Raw genomic sequence first — 15,132 nt, forward strand, 5'->3', positions numbered from 1 at the left:
GTGAGCATCTAGATTAGAGACAGACTCCCAAGAAACAAGGTGATAGAGGGGGCTCTAAAGCTAGGTAGAAAGCTACATAGATAGGTAGGTAAGTAGGTAGGAAAATAGATAGGTAGGTAGGTGGATGGATGGATGGATGGATGGATGGATGGATGGATGGATGGGTGCATACTTACATAGAAATGGTTTGATTTCTGGATTCTCTAGGAAGTGTTTTTGTTTTGTTTTGTTTTGTTTTGTTTTTTGTATTTTTTTAAATCAGCTTGCACACATTTTCTGTTTCTGGGCAAAGAATAAGTATTTACTAGATTCTCAAATACCCAACTAAATTTGTGTTGTTTGAGAAAAAAAAAAAAAAGCCTGAACAATACTATGTTAGGCCATTACTATTTTATTTTTAGCAGTAGAGTTGCCTGTCTTCACTAGCTAGCATCTTAAGGGAGACCATAGAAAGAAAGCATCTTTCTGAGAAAATGAAGAGAAACAAATAACATAGAGTGAATTTTTTTTTGTACCAGATCATCAATGGAACAGAATTTTTCTGCGGCACTCAGCAAAACATGCCTCACACATCCAACCTGAGTGTGCTAGTAGCTCTTTGATATAGTATTGGTTATTACATAGTTCTATGAAACGAAAATTCCAATTAGTAGGAGGCAGTTCCTTACTTGGCATTTTCTTTCTATAATAAAGACCTTTATTTTTCTGTGTTACTTTCCTGCCTAACATCTCATTTCCCTTGCAGGGTCCTGTGGGCACTGAAATCCAACGTCCTCATGCCCATTTCCTGTAATGGACAAACTTGATGCTAATGTGAGGTAGGCTGCGTTTTTTGGATCCTTTGTGTTGCTGGACGTGGGAGTTTGTGACAGACAGCCTCTGCAAATCTGTTGTAGTGGAATTGCAAAGCTAAAATGGATTTTTTTTTTAGCTGTTGCATATATAACCAGGAGTGTGGTATATTGCTTGGTTATTAGTGTTCTATTATTATGGTTAAATGTTAAAAATCCAGCTGTTAATATTTCTATCTGTATGAAGCATTAGATCCCACTTAAAGATACATATTCATTTCTGCAATAAGAAAAGTTATGCATTTGAACAGAAGCAATGAGATGGAAGATTATCAATCTGTATCTAAACTTCAGATGTAAATCTAAGTAGTTTTGTTTAGAAGGTCCTAGTTTGCCCACCTCTGTTTTCAGCCAGGGCATCAGATCATGGTCATAGGATACCAGATGTCCGGGTACTGTGTGGAGTTATAATAACCTACATAGTTGTTGTTCTTGTGATTTTCTGTAAACCTTGGGGATGGGAGGCTTTACCTAGAGACTTGCTCTGATTTATTTGGCTTTACAAAACAGTGCAGAGGAAGCTGAATTTAAGGAAGTTTAAGTAGTCTGCCTTTGTAGTTCTTGAGGTTGAAGATTATCCACAGGTAACTGTAGCTGGAAGACATTCTAAAGTCAATGCCCTGTGAAATCACAGGAGACACTTTTTTTTTTCACTTGAGACCCATGAGAAAGTATGTTCTAGGTATTAATCATTGGTCTGTGATCTGGTTGGATATAATACAAACTATGACAGCTGGCTTGACAGGAATGCCAGCTTGGTCTGACTTGAGTGACAAAGTTATGCTATCATCCCACCAGAGGATCCTTGAAGGACAGAATGTGTCTCATAGTAAAATTTGAAATCCGTGGCATGTGATGAGTTTTGAATAAAGAGTTGTTGATCAGGTAGCCATCAATGTACAACGCATATTTCAAACAGCGTTGCATTCTAGTACAGTAGATACAAAAAGGTATTATTTATCAATAAAGTATTTTACACTCTTAATAGAAGACATTGTAGAGTTTGTCACTCACCCAATAGCAAATAACTTGCTGCTCTTGTAACACTCCACATAGATTTGAAAACCTACTGGCATGTGTTTTCCTTTCCTCTCAAAGCTTGTGAGATTATTTACGCAGAGAAAACATAGTGGAAACCAGAAAATCCAGGCTTTCATTTTGTTAACCAGACAACCAAAGTGAGCAATCCTGGGGGTACAACGTTGCAAAACAGTGTTTAAGTTCTAAACATTGAATCAAATGGGGTCAGCTGGTTAAAGTGCACCTCTTTGTGGGGGCAGGTAATTCAGGCATTATGATCCCCTACCTTGCTAGCTCTTAGACATTTATTTATAGCAGTGTTAGCTTTCAATGGTGGAATATGATTCAATTATGTGAGCATTAGCGGTTCTCCTGGGATAGTGTGGAAAAATGATGTGGGATTCAAGATGTTATCACACCCCAGAATGTTGTCTGTGGATTGTTCTGTCGGTCCGTTTTTTTTTTTAAACTGGATCCTATCAACATATGTTCATCCTTACCCACTCCCCCTCTCTACCCACAATATTAGTAACAGGCAAATGTCATGGACTTTCTATTCATTTCCTCATCGGTACAGCCTCTGAGTGTCCATAACAACAACGAAAAAGGATATCTTGGCTCACATTTGCCAAATTGTGATGCATTTGTCATCAGTAGTTCACAACAAATCTAGGTGGTATAACAACAACTTTTTATTATCACGAGGGATAATATTATCTTATCACTTATCAAGTGAAATAAAATTCCTTTTTATATAAATAGTCAGATTTGAAAGTGAGTTTATGTAAAGAAAAATGAAATCCAGAAATACCTATTAATAAGTTATTAGAAGCAATCACAATGGCTCCATACTACTAATGCTGTTCTAGAATATTCTAGGTATAGCTAGAGTACATTTTACCATTTTGAGAAAAGAGACAAGAGGGTCTTCTTTTGAATTGCTGTCTTTGCATGCAAGGCAAACACATAATGAGGCGGGAACTGAAAACTCTAAGTTCCTTGGCCAAGAGAGAGATTCTTTTAATTGCTCTGTGGAGGGAGAATGAACAAAGAGGAAAGAGAGAAAGTAGAAAAGAAAGAGTTTTAGGAGAGGAAGTGGCTTGGCTTGGATAAGAAGGGATTTAACAACCAATGGTCTAGCAGCTGTAACAGAAATTAAGATTAGTTATATATATGCGTATAAACATGTGCATATATGCATATGTGGTGAATATGTATATGCTCACTAATGTGACACACATACACCACAGTGGTATGTATGCTGACCTCTCCCAGAACGCAGTCCTTCAGTGACATTTTAACTTGCTGTAAATTGGGTGTTGAGTGTTTTTGTTGTTGGACGCAGGAAATCATCATGAGCCATAATGTTGATTTGTATCACTACAACTTAATACTTAAGCAACCCTAGGAACTATAAATCATCTCTGTTCAATTATGTTCAGGGTCATTAACTTTTCTGTCTTCTACTCTCCTATAACTGTTTTGTCAATGAGTATATTGTGTGTGTGTGTGTAAAATTAGACAGATAGCTGACATGACATTTCTCTCTGGGTAAAGACAGAAATATGGCTTGGAAAAAAGAATTTAGCGATGAACACCCAGAGGAAACAGCATAGTGTGAGCCAATAAACATATTGTAAATTTCAGAAATAATTTTCACATTCATGAGCTGTAAAACTAAGGAATTTAAATCAACTCTCCCAGAACATTAAGAGAAAAATCTTTGATTGAATTTCAAGTTGTAATAAAGTGTCTTATAGAGTTTGTCAAACTATATTGACCATTTCAGCGTTTGATTATGTATCTTTATTGAATTTGCTTCTATGGCTTGGTCCTTACTATTATCTATCCATCAGAGTTCCTGGCTAGATTCATCAGGAGCTAATCCTCACCAGCATAATCAGAGGTAACTTGGGACCAGCTATTGTGAAGCTTAAAATGTTAAGACCAAAATGAGGGCCACATTTAAAAATGGACAATGATGTCAGGAATGGTAGAAGAACCCAGTGAGGTACCAGTGGGCCGTGTTCTTTGTACATTAGAAGAATAAGAAAAGAAACACCAGATGTTCCTTATAGGCTACAAACTACAATGCAAACACTTCCTCCTACACTGAGAGCAAGGATGGTAGGGTGGCCTAAGTCATGGTGAAGCATCATAGTGAATCGGGACCTATTTGGGAAGTGATCTCAGATAAGTTCTTTCTATGATAACTAGTGTCTCACACGTTTCACAGTGAGCTGCCAGGCTGACAGATTCTTCTACACAATCTGACACCCACAGAATTCTAGGGGGGGGGTTGTCCCCTATGTTTCTTTTGGGGGCTCTGGAGTAGACGGCTATGTTCTTTTCTGGGGAGGGTGGGAGGAAAAGGAAGCAGTTATCTCTAATTTTGCAGTGGCTGCTCTTCCCAGATCTTCTTTTTGTTGGGGGAGAATAACTCACTGGTTCTCTCTTCTCTGTAAGGCAGGGAAGCTACACAATGTATCTGTAAAAGCTTGCTCCTTCACTTCAGAGGCAGCTTGAAGAAGGCTTATATTTTTCAAAACCTACTTTATTCAGGGTTCTTAAATGCTTCAACCTCCCTTCTACCCCACTGACCAGAGTTAGGGGAAAAGAAGGTTAATAGGAAAAGGGAACTGTGGGCCTATTTAGAGGTAGTTCCTTGGGGCAATTTCACTCTTCTTTGACAGAATGCCAGCAGTCCAGTTCAATAGCGAACACCAAACACAATTTAGTAGCAGTGTCATGATCCAGCAGAAACGGCAAGGCGCAAGTCAGTGGAAGTGTCCAGAATCAGCCGGAATACCACTAGAAGTTCTTTGGCACATTTCTCTTTATGAAGTGAAGGCCAACAAAGACCAGGGAAGACCAACGAAGTGTTGCATGCTGTAGAAATGCAAGAGCATTCTCTCACTGTTCATGGGGTTCTATTTATAGTTTTTTTTTTCTAAAAATATAAAGTCATGTACCATCTCAAGTGTTTGTTTTCAGTAAAGCATCATGTGACCTCTCACAAGACATCTTCCAGAAAGACATGCGACACGATTGAGTTGTTAAAGAAACCAGAAATTTCCACTTCAGCCTGAACTTACTGTTTGTATAGCTGCATACACTTCCACTGATATATGGTTTCCTTGCCTCAGGTCACCCTGAAAGCAAGCCACATCTGTATTCCTTTCTTCCTGTTGCTTATTACAGGCAAAAGGCATCTGCTTTTGATGACTTTTTCCCATGGATATTTAGTTCCAGAAAATACAGAGGTTAGGCAGCATTGAGTAGGTAGAAGAAATCTTTAAGATAAAGACCCCAAACTGTGTAAGAGCGGTCTTCCTTTGTATTTAGCTTCCTTGTGTTGGTTGCTTCTTGCCACGCTGGATTCATCTTCTTGCCTGCTGGGCTCTCTGAAGTTCCCTCTCTGCTTCCCCTGAAGTCTCTGGTGTTTCTTCCTTTTTCAATAAGAGCATCCTCATCTGGGATTCTGTTTCTTCTACGCAAAATGGCTCAGTATTCTCTTATTAATGTTTCATATCAGCAAGCAACAAAGCATCTTATACAGTTAAAAATAATAAATGGTAGCAATTCTCTTCTTTTGCTATGGTTCTAAAATCCTGAGAACCAAATTTACACTCAGTAAAATAAGGCTGGGTAGAAGTGTCCAGGTTCTATTGTACATTTTATCTCCCAACTTCTTTGCGTCTCTTTGGCTTCATTTGCTTTCATGATAATGCATCTACATCTTCATAAACTGACTTTTTTAAAAAATTAGAAAGACCAAGACTTAAACACTTTAGAAATAAAACACATAATCTCAATGTAAACACATGTCTTGTTGCATACAACATGACATTAATTAAAATCTGTAACAAAGGTAAGTGGTGAGTTTGAATTAGTTGCCCAGTTGCCATAATGTCCAATGTACAATGTAACAATTGGTTACTTTAGGTATTAGTGTAGCTACAAGAATGTATTACAATTCAAACTTACAAAAGAAAAAAAGGGTAACAGTTGTTTCAGTAGAGATGCTGGTTTGAGGCTGGATTATTAGCACTGGTGACAATACATCTTAAGTTTGACAAAAATCTGGGAATGAAGTAGAATTTCTTAATGCTAACTGTTTCGGAGTCTTGAAGTAATTCACAGATATAAATTGTCCTCCCTAGAGACTTAGCAATATGGAATCAATTTGGAACCAGGGTTAATTTTTGTTTGTAACCTGGCAATTGGAGTTGGGAACAGGTGCAATGTTAAGGCTGGGAAATGTTTTACAGGAAACCTCTCCTCAGGCTCTGAAATTGTGACATTCATTAGCATGTAAGGAGAATGTGAGTGGGTATGGTTTCAAAGGAGTTATTTTTATGTTGCTTTAGAGATGTAAATGGTAATCATACTCAACTTTACAGCCCAGCTGACAAAGTGGTGATTTTCCCATTAATTCTTTTGATTAGATCAGGGGCACAGCGAATTTGAGCTGAAACTCACCCTGCATTGAATATCTTTGCGCCTAATATGGTCCCAGGGGGCCTCAAGCAAGATACATCACAGGTCACCAGCAGGGCTGTAATGTGCATGTCAGTTTATTGGTTGTAGCTTCAGTTCCACATCTCTACATATAGGGAGCATCACACAGTTTCTCGTACTTCTACTTCAGCACCACACCCAGCAGAGAACCACAGCAGCAGGAGCGGTGTGGTTCATGGGAATGATCCACATGTGGGTTCAAGTCTTGCCTTTCCCCGTCACTGGATGCATGTCCCTGAATGGATTACTTAGTTTCTCGAGCCATGAGTTTGGGCATTTAAAACTGTAGCTGCTGAATAGCCAGTAGCTTTATGCTTGTCAGGGTGTACTTTAATTCTGACAAAACAGAAAATTATTTTAAACTTTAATGTTTCATACATGTATACTGTGTTCATGTCATTACTGCCCTCCTCTTCCCTTCCTCCAGCCCCTTGCATGTCTCCTACTCAAATTCACGATCTCTTTTCTTTAATTATCATTGTTACATACTTATGAATAAATACAGAAGTATATCCCATTGAGTCCATTTAGTGTTCCGCATATATGTATACTTTTAAAGTCTGACTACTTGGTACCCAAGTAACCAAGTGGAGGGCTTATCCCTCAGGAAGACCTATTTTACCTCTCTCAGTAGTCATTAATTGCCTATGGCGCTTCACCTAGGAGTGGGGTTTTGCAAGATTTCCTCCATCCATGTGGGCATATCAACTGGTGTCATTACTTGGGTCTTGATTAGGCAGCCATATTGTTCAGATTTCATAGGTGCAACTTTCCTGTCACAGAAAAAGGCGTGGTCTCACAGCGGACATCTGGTCCTCTGGCTCGTAAAATCCTTTACTTCCTCTTCCATGATGTTCTCTGAGTCTGAGGCATGGGAGTGTGTTGTAAGTAAGAGAAATCCACATCACTTCAAATCACCACTCACAATCATCCTTCTGCTCCGCCTCTCAGTCAACTGCATAACTGCCTCCTGGTCTCTTGGTGTCTTAGCCCTCCCTAGGTTCTTCTGAAAGAACCTGCCAGCTCTTCTCAGTCTTTCACTGGAATCCCACATTCCAGGAATATGTTTCTTATGACCTTCCGTAAATGCTCTTCCTGCAAAGAGCTTGGGAAAGGAGAGGCGATGCATAATTTTCCCAAAGACTTTACATTATCTATAATATCCTCATCTTTTATCCAGTAAAACTTATCTCTGTATATAATAAGATTAAATTATGGTCTGCATCAAATAGTTGCATATATTGCAGATAGGTTAGCTTATTTTGTCCTTCTTTATAAGAATGAGATATGAGAATCAAGAAACATAACGAAGTATCACACCGTGTCTCACAAAACGTTGTTCAATGCTATTATATCTTTGTGCATAAATAGGCATAGATGCACATTTATTACAAAATAATAAAACATTGTGAAAGAATCATGAAATGGGAATTATAACTAAGCTTGTCTGGTCATTGTGTATACTCTCCACATGTATCAAACTGTTATGTGGAATAATTAAAGATTTATTCACATACATGCATGCATGGGGTTTACCTAAGACTAAAATCCAAATATTTTCTCCCCAAACCTCTGTTTACTTCAGATGACATACAATTCTTAAAAGACAAACTACCTCCTAATGTATATATACATTTAGATTCAAATGTTACATAACCATAGCTAAACCTGAAAAAAAAAAAGGGTCCCAGAGAATAAAAGCAAAATATAAAATTGTTTGCCCTTGATACTTTGAACATTTGATACGAACAGCTTGCTGTGATTTAGTCATACTGTGAAGCAAAAACTCACTTCTGAAAATACTGGAAGGTCTTTATTAATAGATATTGCATAATTATACATGATGCGCCTCAACCTGAAAGGGATCTATCTTCATTTTCATCAAAGCCACATTCCTAAAAAGAGCAAAGTTAGTGTTTTCACTCATCTTTGCTTGATGATGAAAAAGTATACGTCTAGATGTGCAAAGTCATTGTGAAATGTTATTGCGTGTGTGTGTGTGTGTGTGTGTGTGAGAGAGAGAGAGAGAGACAGAGAGACAGAGAGAGAGAGAGAGAGAGAGAGAGAGAGAGAGAGAGAGAGAGAGTACATGAACCCACGGCCATGTGTTTAGGTCAGAGGACAACTTTTAGGAGTTGATTCTCTCCTTCCACCACACCGGTTCCAGAGATTGAAGTCAGACTCTAATCTTTAGAGCTTCACAGTTCACCACCCCAGTTATGCTGCGGGAGGACTACCATTTGCCATTTTATACTTGATTCCCAAACCAAAGGCCTAGTAGACATGTTTGGCTTCTAGGGTTTTATGAAGTGTTTAAAACTCTCTTTGGCACTTGGGGGGCGGGGCAACTTTCCTGGGTAGACTCGGTTCCCTCTTGTTGGAAAGAAGCCTTTTGAACTGCTCTGTTAAGGTTCTACACAGTGTGCAGGCAGCCAGAGGGTCGTTGATCGACTGGCCCGCCCCATGAGCTTTTGAACCTTATCACTTCAGTTTGGGAAACGGTAGTCAGAACTATCTCTCTGCCTACAGGTCTGTATTATAACATATGTTTTCACCTTGATACTCAGTTCTGGTGACATTTAACAAATAGGGTTTTGTTCAGTTTAAGACCTTTGTTGTTGTTGTTGTTCAAGTAAGGAACTGGAACAGACTTCCTCATAAATGCCTAGTAGGTGATTAGCACTCTACCAGCCGGCTAGTGGTGGTTAAGCTATGTTCTATTTGCATTTCTAAAGAACTTTAGAAGGAACCCCTCCCTTTCTCATCTGCCCACTCTCTTGCTCTTTAGCTTATAATGTCCTCATGCAGCTCAGAGCCTCTGAAAACTTCTATACAAAGTGCTCATCTTTGATGGCTCAGTGCTATTGTTCCACCGAGTATAATAGATACAGGTGTGTAGTTATTATAAGCCCTCGAAGTGCTCTTTGTGAAAACTGAGACTGGCATTTTCCAGTCTCTCTCTTCTCATAACTGCAGCCCTTGCTCATTTACACAATTATTTCTAGAAAAAGTGTGTGAAAACATACGTGACATCATAGTGATTTTTATCACACTTATTTATTTTCTTTCTTTTTCTTTACTTCTTTATTTATTTGCATGTGTGTGTGTGTGTGTGTGTGTGTGTGTGTGTGTGTCCAAGTATGTCATGGCCACATTTGGAGGTCAGATGACAACTTGGAGGTATAGGTCTTTCTTTCTTCGATCATGAGGGGACCCAGGAATTGATCTCAGGTTATCAGGCTTGGTGGCAAGTGCTCTTACCCACTGAGTCAGCTGTAAGTGATGATAGAATGAAGCCACCAAACTAGAGCACTCCATGGGTGGAAAGAAAGGTTTATTGAGAGTCAAACTTCCAAGGCTGCCCTTACCCCGGGATGCAGGTCAGCAGAGGAGGAGAAAAATGGAGGGGAAGACAACAGAGGGTATGTCAGGAGAATGGTGTCTTTGAGCGGCTGTTTAGATTGATTGGAACAAGATACCCTTGCCCAGGGGAATTGACCTTTGGCACAGATTAATATAGGGAGGTTTCTGGTGAACAGAAACTACCTTAAGAGATCTGCTTTTCTAGTAAACAGAAATCTTGAGGATATTGGAGTCAACTGAAATGGAGAAACCAATGACACATTTGGTTAAAAAAAAATCCGATAGAGACTTGGTCGTGTTGTTATGGATTCCAGTAGTAAATGTTTCCAGCAAGATTTAGATGCCACAAGCTATGTGATGAATTGTATGGAATAAAAGTTGATTCCTAAAGGGACTGATGGTCTTTCCAGCTATTGGAAGATGAATGTAGCTTTCCAGTTACTGAGAGCAATGAGACCGTTCTTGAATGGAGGTATTTCCTTCCTGAGGTTTCGGGGATCTTTCCTGCTCTAACTTGCAATGACTATAATTTTTTTGTTTTGATTTATGCTTTTAAAATTATGGGCATATATAAAAGTTAGGATCCTGACCCTTCTGTAGTTACTAACCCCTAATGAATGCTTATCAGAGCAAACTACCTATAGCAGGTCGATAAGTAATTCTAGAAGTATAGAAATTCTTCATTTCCACTTTCTGTCCCATGCAGTTGCAAAAACCAAATCTAGCACTCTCCATAGTAAATAATTGTTTCATGAACATAAAGACTATCATGTTAAAAATCACACAAATATTTGGGAAATGCAAAATGCAGTGAGTTTTAGATGAGATACCATAATTAAGATCTTAAAAATCTTAATTTCTTAGTAGAGAATATCCCTACCCTGAAGAGAGTGTTTTGAAAGTTTGCTCTGAGACTGAACTAAAATACGTTATTGCCATATTGACAGAAGTTTTTTACAAAATAATAAAGTTGCCCTAGGAATCTTGAGAATCAGGAAAATTGTGGTTGATTTCTGTTTGTAACTTGAAGCATGTTGCTTTCTTAATGTGTGTGTGTGTGTGTGTGTGTGTGTGTGTGTGTGTTTGTGTGTTTGCTGGTTTTTGAAACATTGTATTCCAGGCTAGCCTGAAAGTGGTAGCAGACCTTTGGCTTCAGCCTCTTTACTACAAGACACGCTACATTCTGTGCTGATATTGTAAATGGGTTGGATCATTTAGTTTAAGAAAGAAGGATGGCAGTTAATCAGCCCTGCATAGCTGAAAGATTTTGTAGGGTGTTCAGCCCACTTCTCTGGATAATCAGTCCGAAACCACAGAAATAGCTTCTCAACCTAAGCACACAGGTGTGAGTAAAAGCAGAAAAAAGAAAGGTTAATTCACTTCAGGAAAAAGAAATCATTTTTAAGGTCCTCACTCTGTTCAGGTTGTCACAGCTGATGATATTGGTGTGTGATAACTACTTGGTGGACTCTTCCTGGGAAGGACCATTTTTCCCTCTCTGAGCAGCGTTCCTAAGTTGCCTGCAGTTCTTTGCCTAGGGTTGAAGCCATGTTGCCCACCCAGAGCTCCACATTAGCACTTCTGTTAGTGTCCTCCTTATTCAGCTGATGTTTAGGCTGAAATATCAGTTAGACTTCAAGTGTGTAGCTCCTTGCCTTTCTAGGAGACACAATCTCACAGCCAACTTCCTAATTCTTGGGCTCTTACAACTTTTCTCTTTGGCAATGAGCCACAAACTTGAGAAACACACACACACACACACACACACACACACACACACACACACACACACACACACACACATACACACACCAATTGAAAAAGTAGCCACAAATTTAAAAGGGAGCAAGGGAATAGGGTACCTGGAAGGGGTTGAATGGAGGGAAGAGAAGAGGTAAATGATGTAATTACATTATCTAAAATAAAAAGTTAGTATTTACAAAGAAGAGCCTTAATTTAACTGTTGAAACACTGATGCTGTTAAGTAAGAGTAGGGAAGTGAAAAGTTATTTAATATATCTCATCTAGTCAAAAAAAATCTAAGCACTTAGTCATATTTTTTAAATATCTGTAATTCATATTTGATTAATTTTGACATGCTTCGATCCAATTATGTTGAACTGATGTGATTTTACTCTGTGGGGGAAAGAGTAGTAACCTTTTTTGACAAGCTTAATTTAGCTCCGATTTTTCCCCCCTAAAATTACATAACCTTAACTCTGCCACTTGCTTTCCATTCTTCCTGTCTCTGCTTAGTTATGCTTCATCATCTCAATTCTGACTCTGCTGGCTACATCCCCCTCTCTCCACCATTCCTCTAGCAGTCTGATGACAGGCTATCTTCTCGGCCAAACCCTCTACTCATACTCAATATGAACTCATTCGTCACCAACTGACTCCTTAGAGCTCTGGGTCAGCTCCTGATACCAGTTGTAATTGTCAAAGTTGTTTGTAGTTATTTATTTAACATGTGTACTTCCTCTGCTGAGCATCATGTGTCCAGTAGTAAGCGCCCGCCTAGCATCATATACCCAGCATGTTAGAATGTGGAAGGAACTTAACTAAGATTTAAAAGGCTTTTATTTCACCTCTCAGCTCTCTAAGCAATGTCTCCTTATCAAGAGCCTCAGGAGAGAAAAGTTCGTGCCTATGAGTTGTTAATGCCAATGACTACCTGGTACCACCATGCAAACACTGAATCTCCATTGCAACCATGGATTCTAAAGCTGAAGAGGTGCACATGAGCAGAACATGAGTTGTCTGGTTGACACTGAAATGCCTCTCCTGTGGAGTTATTTGTTGGCATTGGGACCTCTGGTGACAAGGTCACTGTGCCCTTTATTTTTAGCCCTTGGTGGGATTGATTCCTTTGCCTGGGCTGCCACCACAACCCTACTTCTGCCATTACTATCAGGAACTGAGTGTATGATAGACCATGATTCGGGCTAATCTTTCACTTGTGTTTTCTTGTTTATTCCATATGATAGCGTTGTGAAGAAAAATGTTCTTACTTACATGTATTTCATGGAGCCTTACAAATTGACTAGTTTTGAATACAGAGCTCAGACTTTTAAATGCCACACTATGACATACCACTATTGTATTTATGGATACTGGCATCATCCCGAGCCCTGAAACCACCATTACTCATTTTGCCTCAACAACTGCTACTACTACTACCATGACTATCTTATTATGTCTTGTTCTCTACTATCATGACTGAGTTATTAAGTCTTTGCTTTTGCTATTGTGCTAAGTGAGACCTTCACAAACAATATTTTGTTTCCCTAGGCTAGCAACTCAAATAGCCTACTTTGAGTAAGAATGACTATGACATACAGACTGATGGCATGACCACAATGTGACACGGTTAAGGGGAAAGTTTTTGTTATAGCTGAGAGAGAGAGAGAGAGAGAGAGAGAGAGAGAGAGAGAGAGAGAGAGAGAGAGAGAACACACCCTGAGGCATCTGGAAGAGTCTAGAGCAGAGAGAGAAATTAGTAGACTGAACTTGGCCAGAAGACTGGATCTGGCCATGAGAGAAGCAGGCCCAGAGGAAATAGAGAGGGGAGTGGAACAGAGAGGGAGAGAATAGAAGAGCAGAGAGAAAGGAGGAGGTGGGAAACAGAGAGAGGAAGACAAAGGGAGTAACTGGAGCCAAAATAGCAGGGTTATAAGGAAAAAGAGTAACTGGGGAGATAAGTCTATGAGTTAGAAGGACTTAGGGTAGGGAAGGAGGGTTGATGAGCTAGTATTGTCTCTGAAGTATGTAAAAGTGTGGGGTATTGAGGGAACCTAGAGGCCAGCATTCACTTTGACATGCTAATAAACACCATATATTTTAGCCTTTTGTCCCTTATGTATTTTGGAATTTGGGGAAATGGAATTCACTTTGGACCTGGCACATCTCAGATAGGAGAGGCAGTTGCCTGTGACTCACAACCTCCTGAGGAAACTTCGCCTCATAAATAGCTTGTTTTCTCTTTGACTGGTTCATATTCCAGGAGTTCTCCCTCATTTTTGATCAGAAAGCTTGGTAGGTCTCAAACTCAGGATGAATGGCAAACAGAGCCGCCCATTATATCAAAGATGACAATACTGGTTGCCAGGTTCTCTCAGCATCTCTCAGTCCCTACTTGTTACAGAATCCTCCTGGTTTTCATATGCCAACCCCTACCCAGAACTCTCCAGCACTAGGGCTGGGCTGTCCTTCTCCCAGCTGTTCTTCTTTATATAATCTAGCCATTTTGGTTACATAGTCCTTTTTGGCCCTTTTCATCTCTGGGCCAGTCTCTTGGTCTAGGCTGTCCCTCTTGATCAGCAGCTCCTCTCTTGCTCTCCTCCCCTTCTCTCTTCTCATGGCCTGGCTCAGCCTAGCCATGTCCACTCTGGACTCCCCTAGATCTCTTTATCTCTGCCCCTTTCTGTATTCTTCCTTTTACCCAATCTTCTCCTCCATCATACCTAGGGGCAGTTCTGTCCTCCTTTGCTTTCTTTTCTATTCAATTCAGCTAGCTACTATTCCTCTGTCTTCTCTTAGCATCCTCAGAGATGCCTGTAATCAGCCAGGGATCTAGACTCTTAGTCCAGGAACACCCTTAAGAAATCCCCACAGCAGTGTCCTTCAAAGTAGCTACCTTGATCAGGCTTGAGAATACCAGTTTGGTTATTTATTTTTTCTTAAATTGATTTAGTAGCCCAGATAATTGGGTGAATTAGATTTAATAATCAACTAAATCTAGATTAATTGACATCTTCGTGAAGCAAAGCAATAATAATGAGATCGTGTCAAGTTATGCAATGTCTCACTGGCCAGGCTTTGTTTTGTAGACTAAGGTCCCAGATTTTTTTCCCCTTTTGTTCCTTTTTTCTATGATATTTGTAAACAGACTAGGTTTTGTTTGGGCATGCTGCACACACCTTTAATCTCAGCACTTGGGAGGCAGAGGCAGAGGCAGAGGCAGAGGCAGAGGCAGAGGCAGAGGCAGAGGCAGAGGCAGAGGCAGAGGCAGAGGCAGAGGCAGAGGCAGAGGCAGAGGCAGAGGCAGAGGCACAGAGAGGCAGAGGCACAGAGAGGCAGAGAGGCAGAGAGGCAGAGAGAGAGGCAGAGAGAGAGGCAGAGAGAGAGGCAGAGAGGCAGAGAGGCAGAGAGAGAGAGGCAGAGAGGCAGAGAGGCAGAGAAGCAGAGAGAGAGGCAGAGAGGCAGAGAGAGAGGCAGAGAGGCAGAGAGGCAGAGAGGCAGAGAGGCAGAGGCAGAGGCAGAGGCAGAGGCAGAGGCAGAGGCAGAGGCAGAGGCAGAGGCAGAGGCAGAGGCAGAGGCAGAGGCAGAGGCAGAGGCAGAGGCAGAGGCAGAGGCAGAGGCAGAGGCAGAGGCAGAG

At 40.2% G+C, this 15,132-nt stretch overlaps 1 protein-coding gene across 17 annotated transcripts in view; it reads left to right on the top strand.

The window, feature by feature from the left end:
- The window catches only part of Htr4 (5 hydroxytryptamine (serotonin) receptor 4), a 179,482-nt gene that overhangs the window by 16,714 nt on the left and 147,636 nt on the right, over nucleotides 1-15,132 (top strand). For all 17 annotated transcript variants that reach the window (XM_030250347.1, XM_006525682.4, XM_006525683.4 and 14 more), the window contains one exon: nucleotides 746-818. In XM_030250347.1, the coding sequence (XP_030106207.1) occupies nucleotides 793-818 (26 nt within the window). In that variant the 5' untranslated portion in view covers nucleotides 746-792. Of the gene's footprint in view, nucleotides 1-745; nucleotides 819-15,132 lie in introns of those variants that run through there.

Source organism: Mus musculus, chromosome 18 (genome assembly GCF_000001635.26).
Source record: "Mus musculus strain C57BL/6J chromosome 18, GRCm38.p6 C57BL/6J".
Taxonomy (NCBI): Eukaryota; Metazoa; Chordata; class Mammalia; order Rodentia; family Muridae; genus Mus; species Mus musculus.